The sequence below is a fragment of the Epinephelus fuscoguttatus genome, linkage group LG14, assembly GCF_011397635.1.
Source record: "Epinephelus fuscoguttatus linkage group LG14, E.fuscoguttatus.final_Chr_v1".
Classification (NCBI taxonomy): Eukaryota; Metazoa; Chordata; class Actinopteri; order Perciformes; family Serranidae; genus Epinephelus; species Epinephelus fuscoguttatus.
This window is the reverse complement of record NC_064765.1, coordinates 25053123-25065801: the sequence shown is the minus strand read 5'-3', so window position 1 is coordinate 25065801 and position 12679 is coordinate 25053123. Positions and strand designations below refer to the sequence as shown.

The 12679-nt window shown below is 43.1% G+C and overlaps 1 protein-coding gene across 1 annotated transcript in view; it reads left to right on the top strand.

Annotated features, from left to right (window-relative positions):
• Positions 1–11190, top strand: part of LOC125900560 (pleckstrin homology domain-containing family G member 3) — a 40274-nt gene extending 29084 nt beyond the window's left edge. Inside the window, exons 5-19 of the mRNA XM_049595631.1 lie at positions 555–624; positions 719–765; positions 853–1003; positions 1285–1416; positions 2605–2787; positions 2995–3087; positions 3395–3481; positions 3568–3598; positions 3839–3940; positions 4049–4081; positions 4896–4906; positions 5243–5626; positions 7037–7153; positions 8150–9611; positions 9729–11190. Of these exons, the coding sequence (XP_049451588.1) occupies positions 555–624; positions 719–765; positions 853–1003; positions 1285–1416; positions 2605–2787; positions 2995–3087; positions 3395–3481; positions 3568–3598; positions 3839–3940; positions 4049–4081; positions 4896–4906; positions 5243–5626; positions 7037–7153; positions 8150–9611; positions 9729–10390 (3565 nt within the window). The 3' untranslated portion in view covers positions 10391–11190. The remainder of the gene's footprint in view (positions 1–554; positions 625–718; positions 766–852; positions 1004–1284; positions 1417–2604; positions 2788–2994; positions 3088–3394; positions 3482–3567; positions 3599–3838; positions 3941–4048; positions 4082–4895; positions 4907–5242; positions 5627–7036; positions 7154–8149; positions 9612–9728) is intronic.
• The last annotated feature ends 1489 nt before the right edge of the window (positions 11191–12679 follow it).

The window sequence follows — 12679 nt, the reverse complement described above, 5'->3', positions numbered from 1 at the left end:
AGCCACATCATCTTTGATCTAAGTTATGGAATGCTGTGTTAGGAATTGTGTTTGATTTTCATATTTTTATGTCATGCAGAGTACTTGTGATGATTGATAATGTTGGGTTGGGTGGTTTTTTTTGAGCAGTTGTTTTTTTCCACAGTGACCCTCCCTTCATGTATCCTCCCTCGGTCATGCGCGTTTTCTTGAGATGATGTCACCCCATGTAAAGCATTAAAATACCTCAAAGCTCTCAGGTTTTGGTTTCCCAAGCTCTGGATAAAGCTTGTTTTTGATGGGGCAGTGGGCATGGAGAATTCCACATCAAATGCATGTTCTCTCACGCTCAGTCTGAACATGCAACATGGTTCATGTTTATCGGTGGATGCTGCCATCTAGTGGAGATTTTTTATAACAAAGGTCAAATCTAACAGAAAAGGATTTACTTTGACACTCATTGTTGTTCCTTCCTTTGCGGTTCTCTTGCGTTTTATATTCTTTCCCAGGCAATAAAATTAGGTTAGCAAGTGCATTAACACTTAACTCTCTGTCTGTTGTGTTCTGCATTTCAGTGAACTGCTGCAGTCCTTAGACATGTGCGAGAACGACCCTGTAGCCATTGCTCGATGCTTTGTACATAAGGTGAGAGGAACCGTCTTGCTCATGCTGATTTACTGTGATAAAACCCAAGAAAAAAAACAATAGTGATGTGTTTGTCTGGCTTTTGTCTCCCCAGAGTGAATACTTTGAAATATACACACAGTATTGCACCAACTACCCTAAGTAAGTAGCTAGAACATTTTCTTTTTGATCAGACTTTTGCTGTAGTGTTGTCTTTTACTGTTAATACAATGATCTGCTGTCCTCCAGCTCGGTGGCAGCACTGACCGACTGCATGAGGAGTAAAACCTTGGCTAAGTTCTTCAGGGACCGACAGGCTGCTCTGAAGCGCTCCCTACCTTTGGGCTCATATCTGCTAAAACCAGTCCAGAGAATCCTGAAGTATCACCTGCTGCTTCAGGTACAGTGTCCTCAATGGTTATTTTGTTTGAACACAATTTTTTTTTCAAAATGTCAGCCTGAAGGTTTTGTTATTTATCAACTATTAATGAGTAGTTTTCAACTGTTGTAGTTTTTTATTGTGCCACAAGTTGCCTGTGACTGGTGAGCAGTTCAACCAAAGAGTGATTTTCTCTTATCTGGTTGTTTTTTAAGAAAGGCTGCAAACAACAGAAAAATCACAACAAGGCTAGCTTACTGTCAGAGTAACTGTTGTAATGTGTCCTTGATCTCTTTTAAAAGGAAATTGCAAAGCACTTTGACCAGGATGAGGAGGGCTATGAGGTCATCCAGGAGGCCATAGACACCATGACTGGAGTGGCCTGGTACATCAACGATATGAAGAGGAAACACGAACATGCTGTCAGAGTGCAGGTCAGATGGAATTACAATGCATGCATGCCAACATCCTCTTGAAATTTTGTATGTATTTTATTGTCACACGGTGCTTACAGAGAGCATAAAATGTACTCAGCCAAGGTGTATTTGCAAAATCAGCAGCTGTCATACCCTGTCCTTTTTTCTTCCTCTCTTCATAGACTTTCTGATTTTCTCATGTTGTCTAGTGCTACTGCAAAGGCCAATTCATACTTTATGTGTAGGCATGGGTCTGCTTTGAACCGTGTGACGTATATGTCATCATCCACGTATGTCCGTGAGGGTCTACACAGACCTCTATATGGATGTCCACACATAGCCCAAAATGGGTGACCACTGACCACAGGGACTGTATGCTTAGCAAGCGTGTCAACTGAGCATGTTCCAGTTACAAAATATTTTCATCTCATTCACCAATGTGCTGTATTCCCCATCCCTGGTGTTGTTCTTTTAAAGTAGTCACACATTGTATTTTCTATCTTTCTGTTTTCCTTGCTGTTCAGCCAAAAACAACAAACACGTGGTCATTATTTTCTTTCCTAATGCGCAAGCTTCGTCTTCTCCTTGGTTTTTATGGCGGTTGACAAGGAAAGTTATGGTGCATTATTGCCACCAACTTGAATGGACTGCGGGAAATGCGCATGCATGAAACCCCAGACCAACGTGTCCCGTAATTGTAGTATGAATGGAATTGCTTGCACGTCCACACGACTGGTACAAGTTTGCAGCTGTCTGTTGATGTGGAATGTGGAAAGAATCTCAAAGCCTTACCTCTTTTTGCTTATGGGGGGTGTGGAGGACCCAAATTTTTTTTTCATCCTTTTATTCCACATATTTGCCTCCATTTCCTGATGAAGATGTATTTAAAAAGTCAAAATCTACAAGTGTTTCCAAGCAGATAGTGTCCAAAGCAAATCCATGAACCCTCACAATTTGGTATTGACCTTTACCCTTCTTCTTAGTTTAGTTGAGTGATTAAGTGAGGGCTACAGCTTTTAAATCTTTTCCTTGGTTTAAATCATTGATTATGTGGCTGGTTCACCCTCCTGTTTTTTTCTTTCTATAAGTCTTTTATAAGGGTTACAAATGAAAGCTGACACACGGCTGGCATTTATTATCTTTCATGCTGAAGGCACATAGCTGAGAGTGTGTGGGGGGGGGTTGTGCTTTAATCTGCATCTGCAGGAGATACAGTCTCTTCTGATCAACTGGAAGGGTTCTGACCTGACCACGTATGGAGAGCTGGTCCTGGAGGGCACCTTTCATGTCCTGCGGGCGAAGAACACGCGTACGCTCTTCCTCTTTGAAAAGATGCTCCTCATAACCAAGAAAAGAGGGGAACACTATGTCTACAAGATCCACATTTCGGTACATTTTTTGATTTTTTTTTTTTTTTTTTTTTTTTTTTTTTATTCATTGATTTGTGATTTAACAGTTTTAAAAATGTAGGTTAGGAGAATGATACTGGCGTAAAACAGAAAGAGCATATTTTCTGTTAAATTACACAAAAAGCAAATGTCACCAACTCAATTGAGTTAAGCCTCAGCTCCATCACTTTATTCATTGTGGTTGCAGTGCTCCACCCTAATGCTACTTGACAGTGCCAAGGATCCCCTTCTCTTCAGTGTCATCCATTTCAAGCATCCCAAGCAGCCCCATACAGTGCAGGTAACACCAGTGAACACTGTCAATTGTTTTCCTTCTGCTACACAGTTACAGAACACACAATATTGTATATAATCAACTGTGCAGCAGTATCACAAACCTCCTGCTGTGGTTATCTTGTTTTTGAATTGTTATTTAGATAACTGAATCTCCTAATATCATTTTTCTGTGTTAACAAAACTTTTTTCCTCAATACTTAAGAGCCAGTGGTTCACACTGTCTGTATGTCTCTGATGTGTGTGTGTGCATGTGGTGTATCTTTATTAACGTCAATGACTCTCTCCTAAATGACAAGTGCTTGTTGTTCTAGGCCAAGTCAGTCGAAGAGAAGCGTCTCTGGGCCCATCACATTAAGAGGCTCATCCTTGAGAACCACAACACCATCGTCCCGCAGAAGGTAAACAACACCGTCCCTCACTTGTGACATTCATTCTTCTCTCAACAACCGCCTTGCATTTAAACACGCCGTCTTTTTCTTTCAAGGCAAAAGAAGCCCTCCTGGACAATTCCAACTGTAAGTGTAACAAATAGACTCACTTTTGTTATGCTAAGACTAATTTAACTGTTTCCATAGCGACCAAAGATGCTGTTCACAAAAGAGGAGGGTGGTTAATTTTCAGTGGAAAATGAGGAATGTGGTTGAATTTACCAGGAAGGCGTAGACAATAATCTATCTATCTATCTTATCTATGTGGAGAAAATTGTTCTTGTAATTGCTTCTCTGAGTGAGGTGACGTATCCCTCTGCTGCTCAGATCCAGGGAAGTACCACTATAGTCCTGAGAGGATGAAGAAAGCCGAGTCCTGCCAGGCTGACGACTTCCATTTTGGAGGGCGGAATGGGAGAAGGAGATCAGGTTAATAACAAGACCTACTCCATCAATCTACTTGTGCATATTTGCTCTGTATTAATATTTATAATTCTCACTTACACTGTGATCTTTTTCAATTTTCTGTCTTTTTAGAGCCTGCAAAACAAATCATAAGGAGCACAAGAGGTTGGTACATTGTGGGGGGTTTGTTTAATATATGTTCAGTAAGATTTTGGGAGCCAAAAGGGCAGATTTCTTAACTGTGGGTCTGTTTGATTCACACTCTGGGTGCTGCCCAGTGGCCCCACATCCCCCTACCTGGGTTACTGCCCATATCCCCATTGCACCTCTGCTTTGTTCTCCCTCAAAGACACCTGGAAAATGGATCAAAAGACACACAATCACTCCCACTCCCACTTCACCGACCTCACCCATAATAAAGTTAATTATATGCCACATTGGTGTAAGGCTTTGTCATACACAAGCTCTTTTCAATAGTCAAATTTCGGCCTTCCCTTCAGATCCCATCTCGCTGCTCTCATCTATTCTACTGTAATTGGCCGTTATGAAAGAGAAAACCTCTGTATTCTTGTCCTCAGTTCTCCTTTGCTCCTAGTCCGCATCAATTTTTCAAGCCAATGTAATGAAGAAGCAATTTTCATGTCAACCTTCCCATCTGAGTGAGGGAGTGGGTCATCACATCCTGGCTAATTGCATCATGTCCAGTTTGAGCCTCTGAGAGGAAGATGTTTCTAATTGGTATTTATCTAATCACAAGGCCTCCCTTAAGTCTGGGCCAGACTAGCTACTGCCTCAGTCAGTCTTTGCTCGTGGAGGATGAGATTGTGTCCTGACCATGATTGTACAAGATGCATGTGGCACCCAGGTTGTTTTGTCATGTAATATTTGACTTGAATAGATGCTCTTTTTCAGAGTTATTGACATTCTCTTGTGTTTATCTCTCTCTCCTTCTTTTTCTTTATCTTTGGCCTCTGTGCAGCTGTATTGAAGGTAAGTGCTGAAATATAAATGTAGTCTTTAATAAACCTTGATAAGCTTTTTCATTCTTTTGTAGGAAAGTAGTTTTGTAGGTCAGCGTGCTTCGGTGAGATATGGTTTTGACTCAGCAGTTCAAACTTTTTATACTAATTGCAAATGGACTTAATGCAAAACGAAACCTTATCTCCACAGAACATACTCTGACTTTGCCCTGGAATACAAAAATCATATCTCACCACAAGCCAAAGCAGCTTTATGATCCATCCCATTTACAGCCTTGCAATCACATCATGGCTCTAGCACTGGCCTTGCAATAACAAACCACATGTCTATGACTTCACGCTACAGCATGCAGACAGTGAGGGTGCACTGCTGGGGGAGAGGTGCTCCCTTCAGCCAGCCACTAGTGTCAGTACGCTGGCCTCCAGTCTAGGCGAGCCTCAGGCTGAGAGGCCGTGTGCGGAGGATCTGATTCCCAGAAGGGACTCTCTGGAGCAGCTAAGTCCTACTGACAATGACCTGAAACTGGGCTCTTCACCCAGTCAGGGGGGGCTGGAGAAGGCAGAGGAGGCAAAGGAGCAAGAGGAGGAGGAGGAGGAGGAGGGGGAGAGTTACAAGGAAGATATACTGATGGGAGACGACCAGGTAGCCGACTTTGCCAGCTCAGTGCTGGCAGCCATCTCCTGCTGGCACTATAGAGCCAGGGCTTTGCTTTCTACTCACTTCACAACGGTGAGGGTTTCTGCCACCCACGGGTTTCCCATTTCCTGCTCCATTCCACCGGCTTACCAATACTCTCCGCCACTTTCTCCCACGCTGGGTCTCGCCCCTCTCCCTCTTTGTTTTGTCTTCATAAACAAAACCAGCTAACACCTGCTTCCATTTGCACTGTGCACGTTGAATGTCTCAGGTTGAATCATTGTGTTGAAGTGCATGGACTGAAGATCTCCCAAACTGCTAACTGCTAACTGTGAGCTCTGAAACATCAGGGTGATACTTTAAGGTCAAACATGCTGCATGTCTTTGCTTTTATTGATTTTGCTTTACAGTGGGAGGTCATTCCCATGTGCATGCACTGTCTCCTGATTATATGTTTTCCTCATCCATGTACCTGCAGTGTGTCGTGTTTCATGATTGTGTGGGTTTTTTTGGGGGGCATGATTGATGTTGCAGCTTATGCTGTTGTAACCATGCCTGCATTTGCATTATAACCAGTGGCTTAATGCACCCTATTAAATGTTGTTTGACTTCAAAGGTTAATGTTGCCATCTAATTAAATGATCATTATAATAGCAAAAGCATTTCTCTTTGATAATCATATTTCCACTCTGAATATACAAAGTCTTTGTTAAGGTTAATTGTTATTTCAGTGTTGTTTCTGAATATGAATTAATACTTCTCATTTGAAGTTGAAGACTTTTATTATTACCATTTATAGTGGATTTTCCAAACCTGACCTTCACCCCCCAAATGACCATTTTTGTTTCAATTACTCACCTGTGTAACATCAAATTTGTGAAGAAAACGTTCTTCTTTCCCACATGCCTCCACAGCAAGTGAAGAATCCAAAAATGGAGAAAATTATTGACGAATGGGAGTAAAAGTTGTCCATGTTTAACAACAGATAAACTTTATCAAAACATTGTGCAGTATAATCCAAGTCTCATTTATCCAGTCATATGCTCAGTATTTCCCAAATACAGGACTAAAGTTAAACTTATCTTTGCTCCCTTCAAAGCCAGACTCCATTGACAAAAACAGTGATTTTACCTCACTGAATATGGGAGCTGTTGGTCTACCACTGCCTCAATCAGTAGTTTGTTTGTGTGATTGTGTGACTTTGGTGAATCTTAACTAATCATTTAAAACACCAAAGTCACTATGATTTCAATTCATCAAGAGTTTTTTTTTTTTGTTGTTGTTTGGATTTTTTGTTCACCGTGGGCATGTGAGAAAAACAACACTTTTATTTCATGTATCCAGCATAACTCAGAATGAGTAATTGATGTACAAATGGTCACTTGGGTGGTGAGGTATTCCTGTAAAACACAAAAACACAGTCCTCTTTAACGGATTCTTAGTGTGCTCTCTAGGATGAATCAGAATATAAACCCAGTTTAAAGCCCTGTTTTGCTCTTTCAGGATGATCAGATCAGAGATTCGACTGAACTGAAAACTACGTTGAGAGAGGAGGTGGAAGCTCACGGGCTAGATGAAAAACATGAGGATATGGCCGTGAAAGAAACTCTCGCCACACAGGTATTTTACAAAACACAGATTTATACATGCATCCATTCATTTTCTGCCATGTCTTTGAGGCCACGTGTGACATTTATTCGCTGTGTTAAAGAATGCCTGTCTATACTCCATGCCCCTGGCATTGTTTAGTTTGTTGTTAAGCCTATTTTTTAACCATTGTATATTTTGAATGACACACTTTTAGTCTATTTGCTGTTGTCACATTACATAGTCTATGTGTGAATGAGAGCTGGATGATTCAATGCTGCAGTACTGCATTAGCCATTTCAGTAAGTTTCCTACCTAATAAGTGCCCTTTGCCATTAGCACAGCTTTTCTCTAAGGCCTATTTGAATCACGCCTGGAGCTGTATTAGTGCCTGAGGTTTATTTGTTGTCCTGGATATTAGAATGCCGCACACATACATACACACACACACAATGCTGTTCTGTCGTCAGCACTCCCATAGAAAAAGGTGACATTTCATTTTGGAGCACTTTTTACCTGATTCTCGTGGCAACTTTGTGAAACAGCTCCTGCATCTGAGCAGAGTGTGGCTTGTTACCTTTTCCTAACCTTATCTCTAGCACACAGCTTCAGGCTGCAATTTTTGCAAATTGCAGGCACTCCAAAAAGAGGCAGGCAACACTTGGAAACAAATTTAGATTAATGGCCAGCTAGGGTGACATCAGCACTATGAACACCGGGAGACCTGCAGACATCAGTGTGTGTGAAGTATTTAACTTGTTACGGGTAACAGAAATGGTCCAACACGGGGTCATTCGTAACCAAGCTGCAAAAACAATCACAGTTTCTCCTTAGTTTTCACCACAGTTTCATGTTGTACATAGAAATAGTTTTCTGTAATAAAGCTCAAGTGGGCATGCATCATAAATCCTGCATGCTTTTGATTTAACTGTGAAGGTCCATTATGTTATTGGGAAATGGACCTTGCCATCATAATGTCTGTTTTAACTCATTAGACTCCACTTTGCAAACACTCCTATCATGTTTCAGGTCACTATGGAGGAGCTGCGCCCTCTTGACTGTGTCCCTCAAGCAAAGAAGAGTGATGAGCTGGAGGTGCACGACTCCCAACGCTCCGAGTCTCCTGTCTCCCCTTTGCAACAAGTAGCCGACACCCCAGAACCTCAGGATACCTCAAGAGAAACTGGAGAGGAAGAAGAAGGGGAGAGTGATTCCTCTGGTCTCCAAGTGGAGGAGACGAGTGTGATAACTAACAGGGAGCTCTCAGAGGAGGATGAGGAGGTGCTTTCAGACAATAAAAGCATTCTACCTTCCTCCGTGTTGGACCAGGCAAGTGTGATAGCCGAGCGCTTCATCACCAACCTGTCCAGGCGGAGCAGCCTGGTTTCAGAGGACTTGGGGTCCCTCGCTTGCCCCTCACCTACAATAGATAATGATGTCTTTAAAAGCCCCTCAGCTTGCATGGACTTAGAGCAACAGACCCAAATGTTTGCCAGCTCTTCCCCAGAGCCACAGGTGACCTCAGAAGCTAATCTGTCAACACCTGCACTTGATCCTGCGTTGAATGCCTTCATTGAAGGGGAACGCATGTCCACTCTCTCTAAACAAGATCGCCTCCTCATCCGCAAGATCAGACGATACTATGAGCATGCTGAGCACCAAGATGCTAACTTTAGCATCAAGCGCAGGGAGAGTCTCTCCTACATCCCAGCAGGTCTGGTCCGGCACCTGAGCCGACAGCTTAACAGTGCTCCCCAGGAGCCGGCTGTCCCAGTGCACAGGAAAGGCCTCTCTCGGAACCGCCCCACTTCCTGGGCCGTGTTTGACCTTCCTGGTTTGGAAAAGAGTCGAAACACTGACACTCATCAAAAGACTGAACCACAGAGACCAGTGGAAGCCAAGGCTAGATCTCAGAGTGTCTCGGATGTATCGGCCACAGAAGAAGAGTTCAGACCCTCATCAGACATGCAAAAGGTTTGGCAAGACATGGAGATGGAGGAAGAGGTGGAGGAGGGGGGGGGCCAGGAAGTTCAGCAGATTGCAGAAAAGACACTTAATGACTCAAAATTAGAAGCAACACAGGATATAAGCTCAGACACAGGTGTGAAAACCAGTAAGCAACCACATCCTGTTTCTGAAGAGTCTGAAATAAGCATGGCCTCAGATGGCTCCTCCATCTCATCTCCCACCCCAACCCTTCCAGCAGTGGAGGGGGGATCCTGTCAAGACTCTTCATCTCAAGACAAGAGCCACGTCAACCAAGGCCAACTACCCAAGATTATTAACTTCAGAACAAGTATGGACGAGGACCAGATCCTACAAGACATGGGAAAGATGAAAAATAAGGTGTTCCAGCTGGCACGTCAGTACAGTCAACGCATCAAAAATAACAGACCAATAGTCTGGCAGAGGAACAGAGACAGAGCCAATCAACAGGGCTTCAAGAATATGCCTGCTGTCCATGAGGAGAAGATGCCATTGAAGAAAAAGGGTAAATAGGATGCAAACGACTGCCGTGTTGCTTTCTTTTGCAGTAACCTACCTCTTAAGCTCATGTATGGAGAAACCTGACCAGCATATTTTGTCTGTTTTTTGTGTATGTGTGCAGGTAAACCCAACCTGAGGTTGCCACCGAGCACTTGTGATCAGGAGGTCATCTGCGAAGAGAGTTCTCCAAGCCCAGCTCAGACGCCCAGCTCTGGAGCCAGCTCCCAGAGCACGATTACCTGCCCGCAAAGCCCACCATCAGAGACTGAGACCTTCCACTGGCCTGATGTGCAGGAGCTGCGCACTAAATACACAGACACCCCCCACTCTTCAAAACTAACCCGTAGCTCCACAGTCCCAAACGGGATGCTGGAGTGCTCTACGAACAGATGCAATGGTTGCTCACACAAGTACAAAAGCTCCTCTGACCTTCACAAAGCTCTCACAGACTGTCCAAGGACACACACTGAAACTGCACACAAGGAAAGGTGTCCTGCAGGAGAGGACTGGCCCCAGCCTCAGCTTCAGCCCCTGCTGTGCAGGTGGAGCTCTTTGGACCATATGCTTCCCCTCCATGAAGTACAGAACCTTCAGGAGCCTGTGAGGACCTCATACACAGCCAGTCAGGTGTCTCTGATAACGGACAAAGACGGGGATAGCGTTCACCAGGAGGGCCCGGGCTGTGCCACGAAGCCTGCTGCCCTGGTTTCAGGGAAAATAACAGAGAGTAATCTAGTGAGAAGCTTACGGGAGAAGTTCCAGAGTTTAACCACAAGCTCATGAACATGTGAATTATGTACATTTTTATGATCAGGGACTATCACGTGGAAATGTAATCTGCCAGTTACCTGATGCCTCTTTTCCTGTTTTCCCCCAGAAGAATAAAACTCGTTGCCTGCAAGTTGTTTTCAGCACAGGGGACACGGTGAGGATTTTGGCACCAGTGAAACATAAAGGGGTATTATTGATCATTGGTGAGTTCCATGAGGGGAATGCAATTTGTCTTTAAAAATTTGAACCTTGGGTATTTGTCTGCACTGTACAATACAAGTGTATGTAAAAAGGTGTATATAGTTCCTCGTATCAATTGAAGATTAGGTTCTACTTTATCATCATATGCATCTGTTTGGTTCCCTCCCACTGTTGCTGAGTCTTGCTATAACCACTATAGCACTTTTACCATTTAACCACGTAAACTGTCAGCTGGAGTTTCAGGGGAAATCAAAAAGAAGCTATTGAGGAGAGAGCTGTGCTGTCAGCAGAGTCTCTGCCCATACACCAAAGAGGGTTTCCTGTTAATATTTGTTGACTTTTAATGCATGTGGTCACAGCAGTAATTTGCTTCCACGTTTACTGTAGCTGCTTCTAAACCTGTTTTCACATACTGTATCACTGGAGCTTTATTGTTATCGACAAGTTGTATATTTTCTTAAATATTATTTATGAAACTGTATATTTGGGAGAGATCGGCCTCATGTAAATACTGACCCGTAGCGACCCTTTTTACTTTTCCATTGCAGAAAATATATTGTTTCATACTTGAAGCTTCCCGTATTTTCAATAAAAACAGAAATGGTAAGTGTCCTCACACTGTCATGCATCTCAAATACAGTACATCACATCTCATTATATCTATAACTTCCATCATCCACTGGTTAGATGGAACGAAGGCTGTTTCCAGATTTAGACTGAGACGGTCGCTCTGTCTCAGATGATGCAAAGAAGAGCCAAGACTGTTTTATTACTGTGTTGTATGCATAAGATTTGGAAGGAATGTGTTTCATTGACAGGATTCTGTATTCTGAAATGAGGATCGAGAAGAACTTGGGAGACACATTGTAAAAATGGCATTAAGGTATCAGTGCATTTAAGACCAACGATAAGATTAATCTAATTAATAGAATAGAGATATAAATACCTTAAACATTCTGTTTGGGGTCAGGATATTTTTGGCTCTCAAAATACATACATTGCTTTATCTGCTTGATGTTTATAAATCTGATTTTATAGCCCATATAACGTAGTACATGAAATATTTCCTTACTTGGTTAATAACTTTGTTTTAGTCTCTCCCTTTCTGAAATATGCAAGCTCAGCTCCTGTGTGTGTGTCGTACATGTTGGGCTTTAATGCAGTGGCGTCCCCTGATACAATATTTGGAGGCCGACATTACTGCATTTAAATGGCTGTGGTGCGCTCATCTTTTAAGCTAGTGCAGGGATGTTTGCATCTTGTGAAACTAGACAACCTCAGGCATCCATTGGTACTAACCACATTGGCATAGTTTGTCAAGAAGGGGGTGAAATAATGCTCCAAATTCAGGTTAAATTTTAGCACAGGAACAATTTGCATGGCCATTTTCATAGGGGTCCCTTGAGCTTTCACTTCAAGATATCTGAATGAAAATGGATTCTGTGGAGGTTCATTTTCTGTAACCATGTATCCTGTTGGGGGTCACAGGGGTGCTGGAGCCTATCCATGTTGACATTGGGCGAGAGGCGAGGTATACCCTGGACAGGTCGCCAGACTATCACAGGGCTGACGCATAGAGACAGACAACTATTCACCTTTATGGCCAATTTAGAGTCACCAATTAACCTGCATGTCTTTGGATTGTGGGAGGAAGCCGGAGTACCTGGAGAAAATCCATGCTGACATGGGGGGGAACATGCAAACTCCATAGAGAAGTGCTCCCCCACCCTGGGGTCGAACCAGGAACACTTCACTGTAAAGTGACAATGCTAACTACCGTGCCACTGTGCCGTTTACCACAACAGCAAAAACAAATGATAATTTTTGGTTTTGGTGTTTCACCCCAATATTTTCAGTGGCCCTATCTGGCCACCCCTCTCAAAAATTTCTGGGGGTGCCCCTGGTAAAATAGGGAGATATTTGCTACCAGAGTCAGCTGTAACAGCTAGTGACAGTGTTATAAGGTGGGCACATGTGTGTATGTCTTTATTAATTTGTGTATGTTGTCATATTGTAAATGATTGCACCGCTCAGCCTCGGTGCCTCTGGTTACTGAGCGCCTATACGGAGCCAGCGCGCTGTTTCCCTCAACTGAATCAT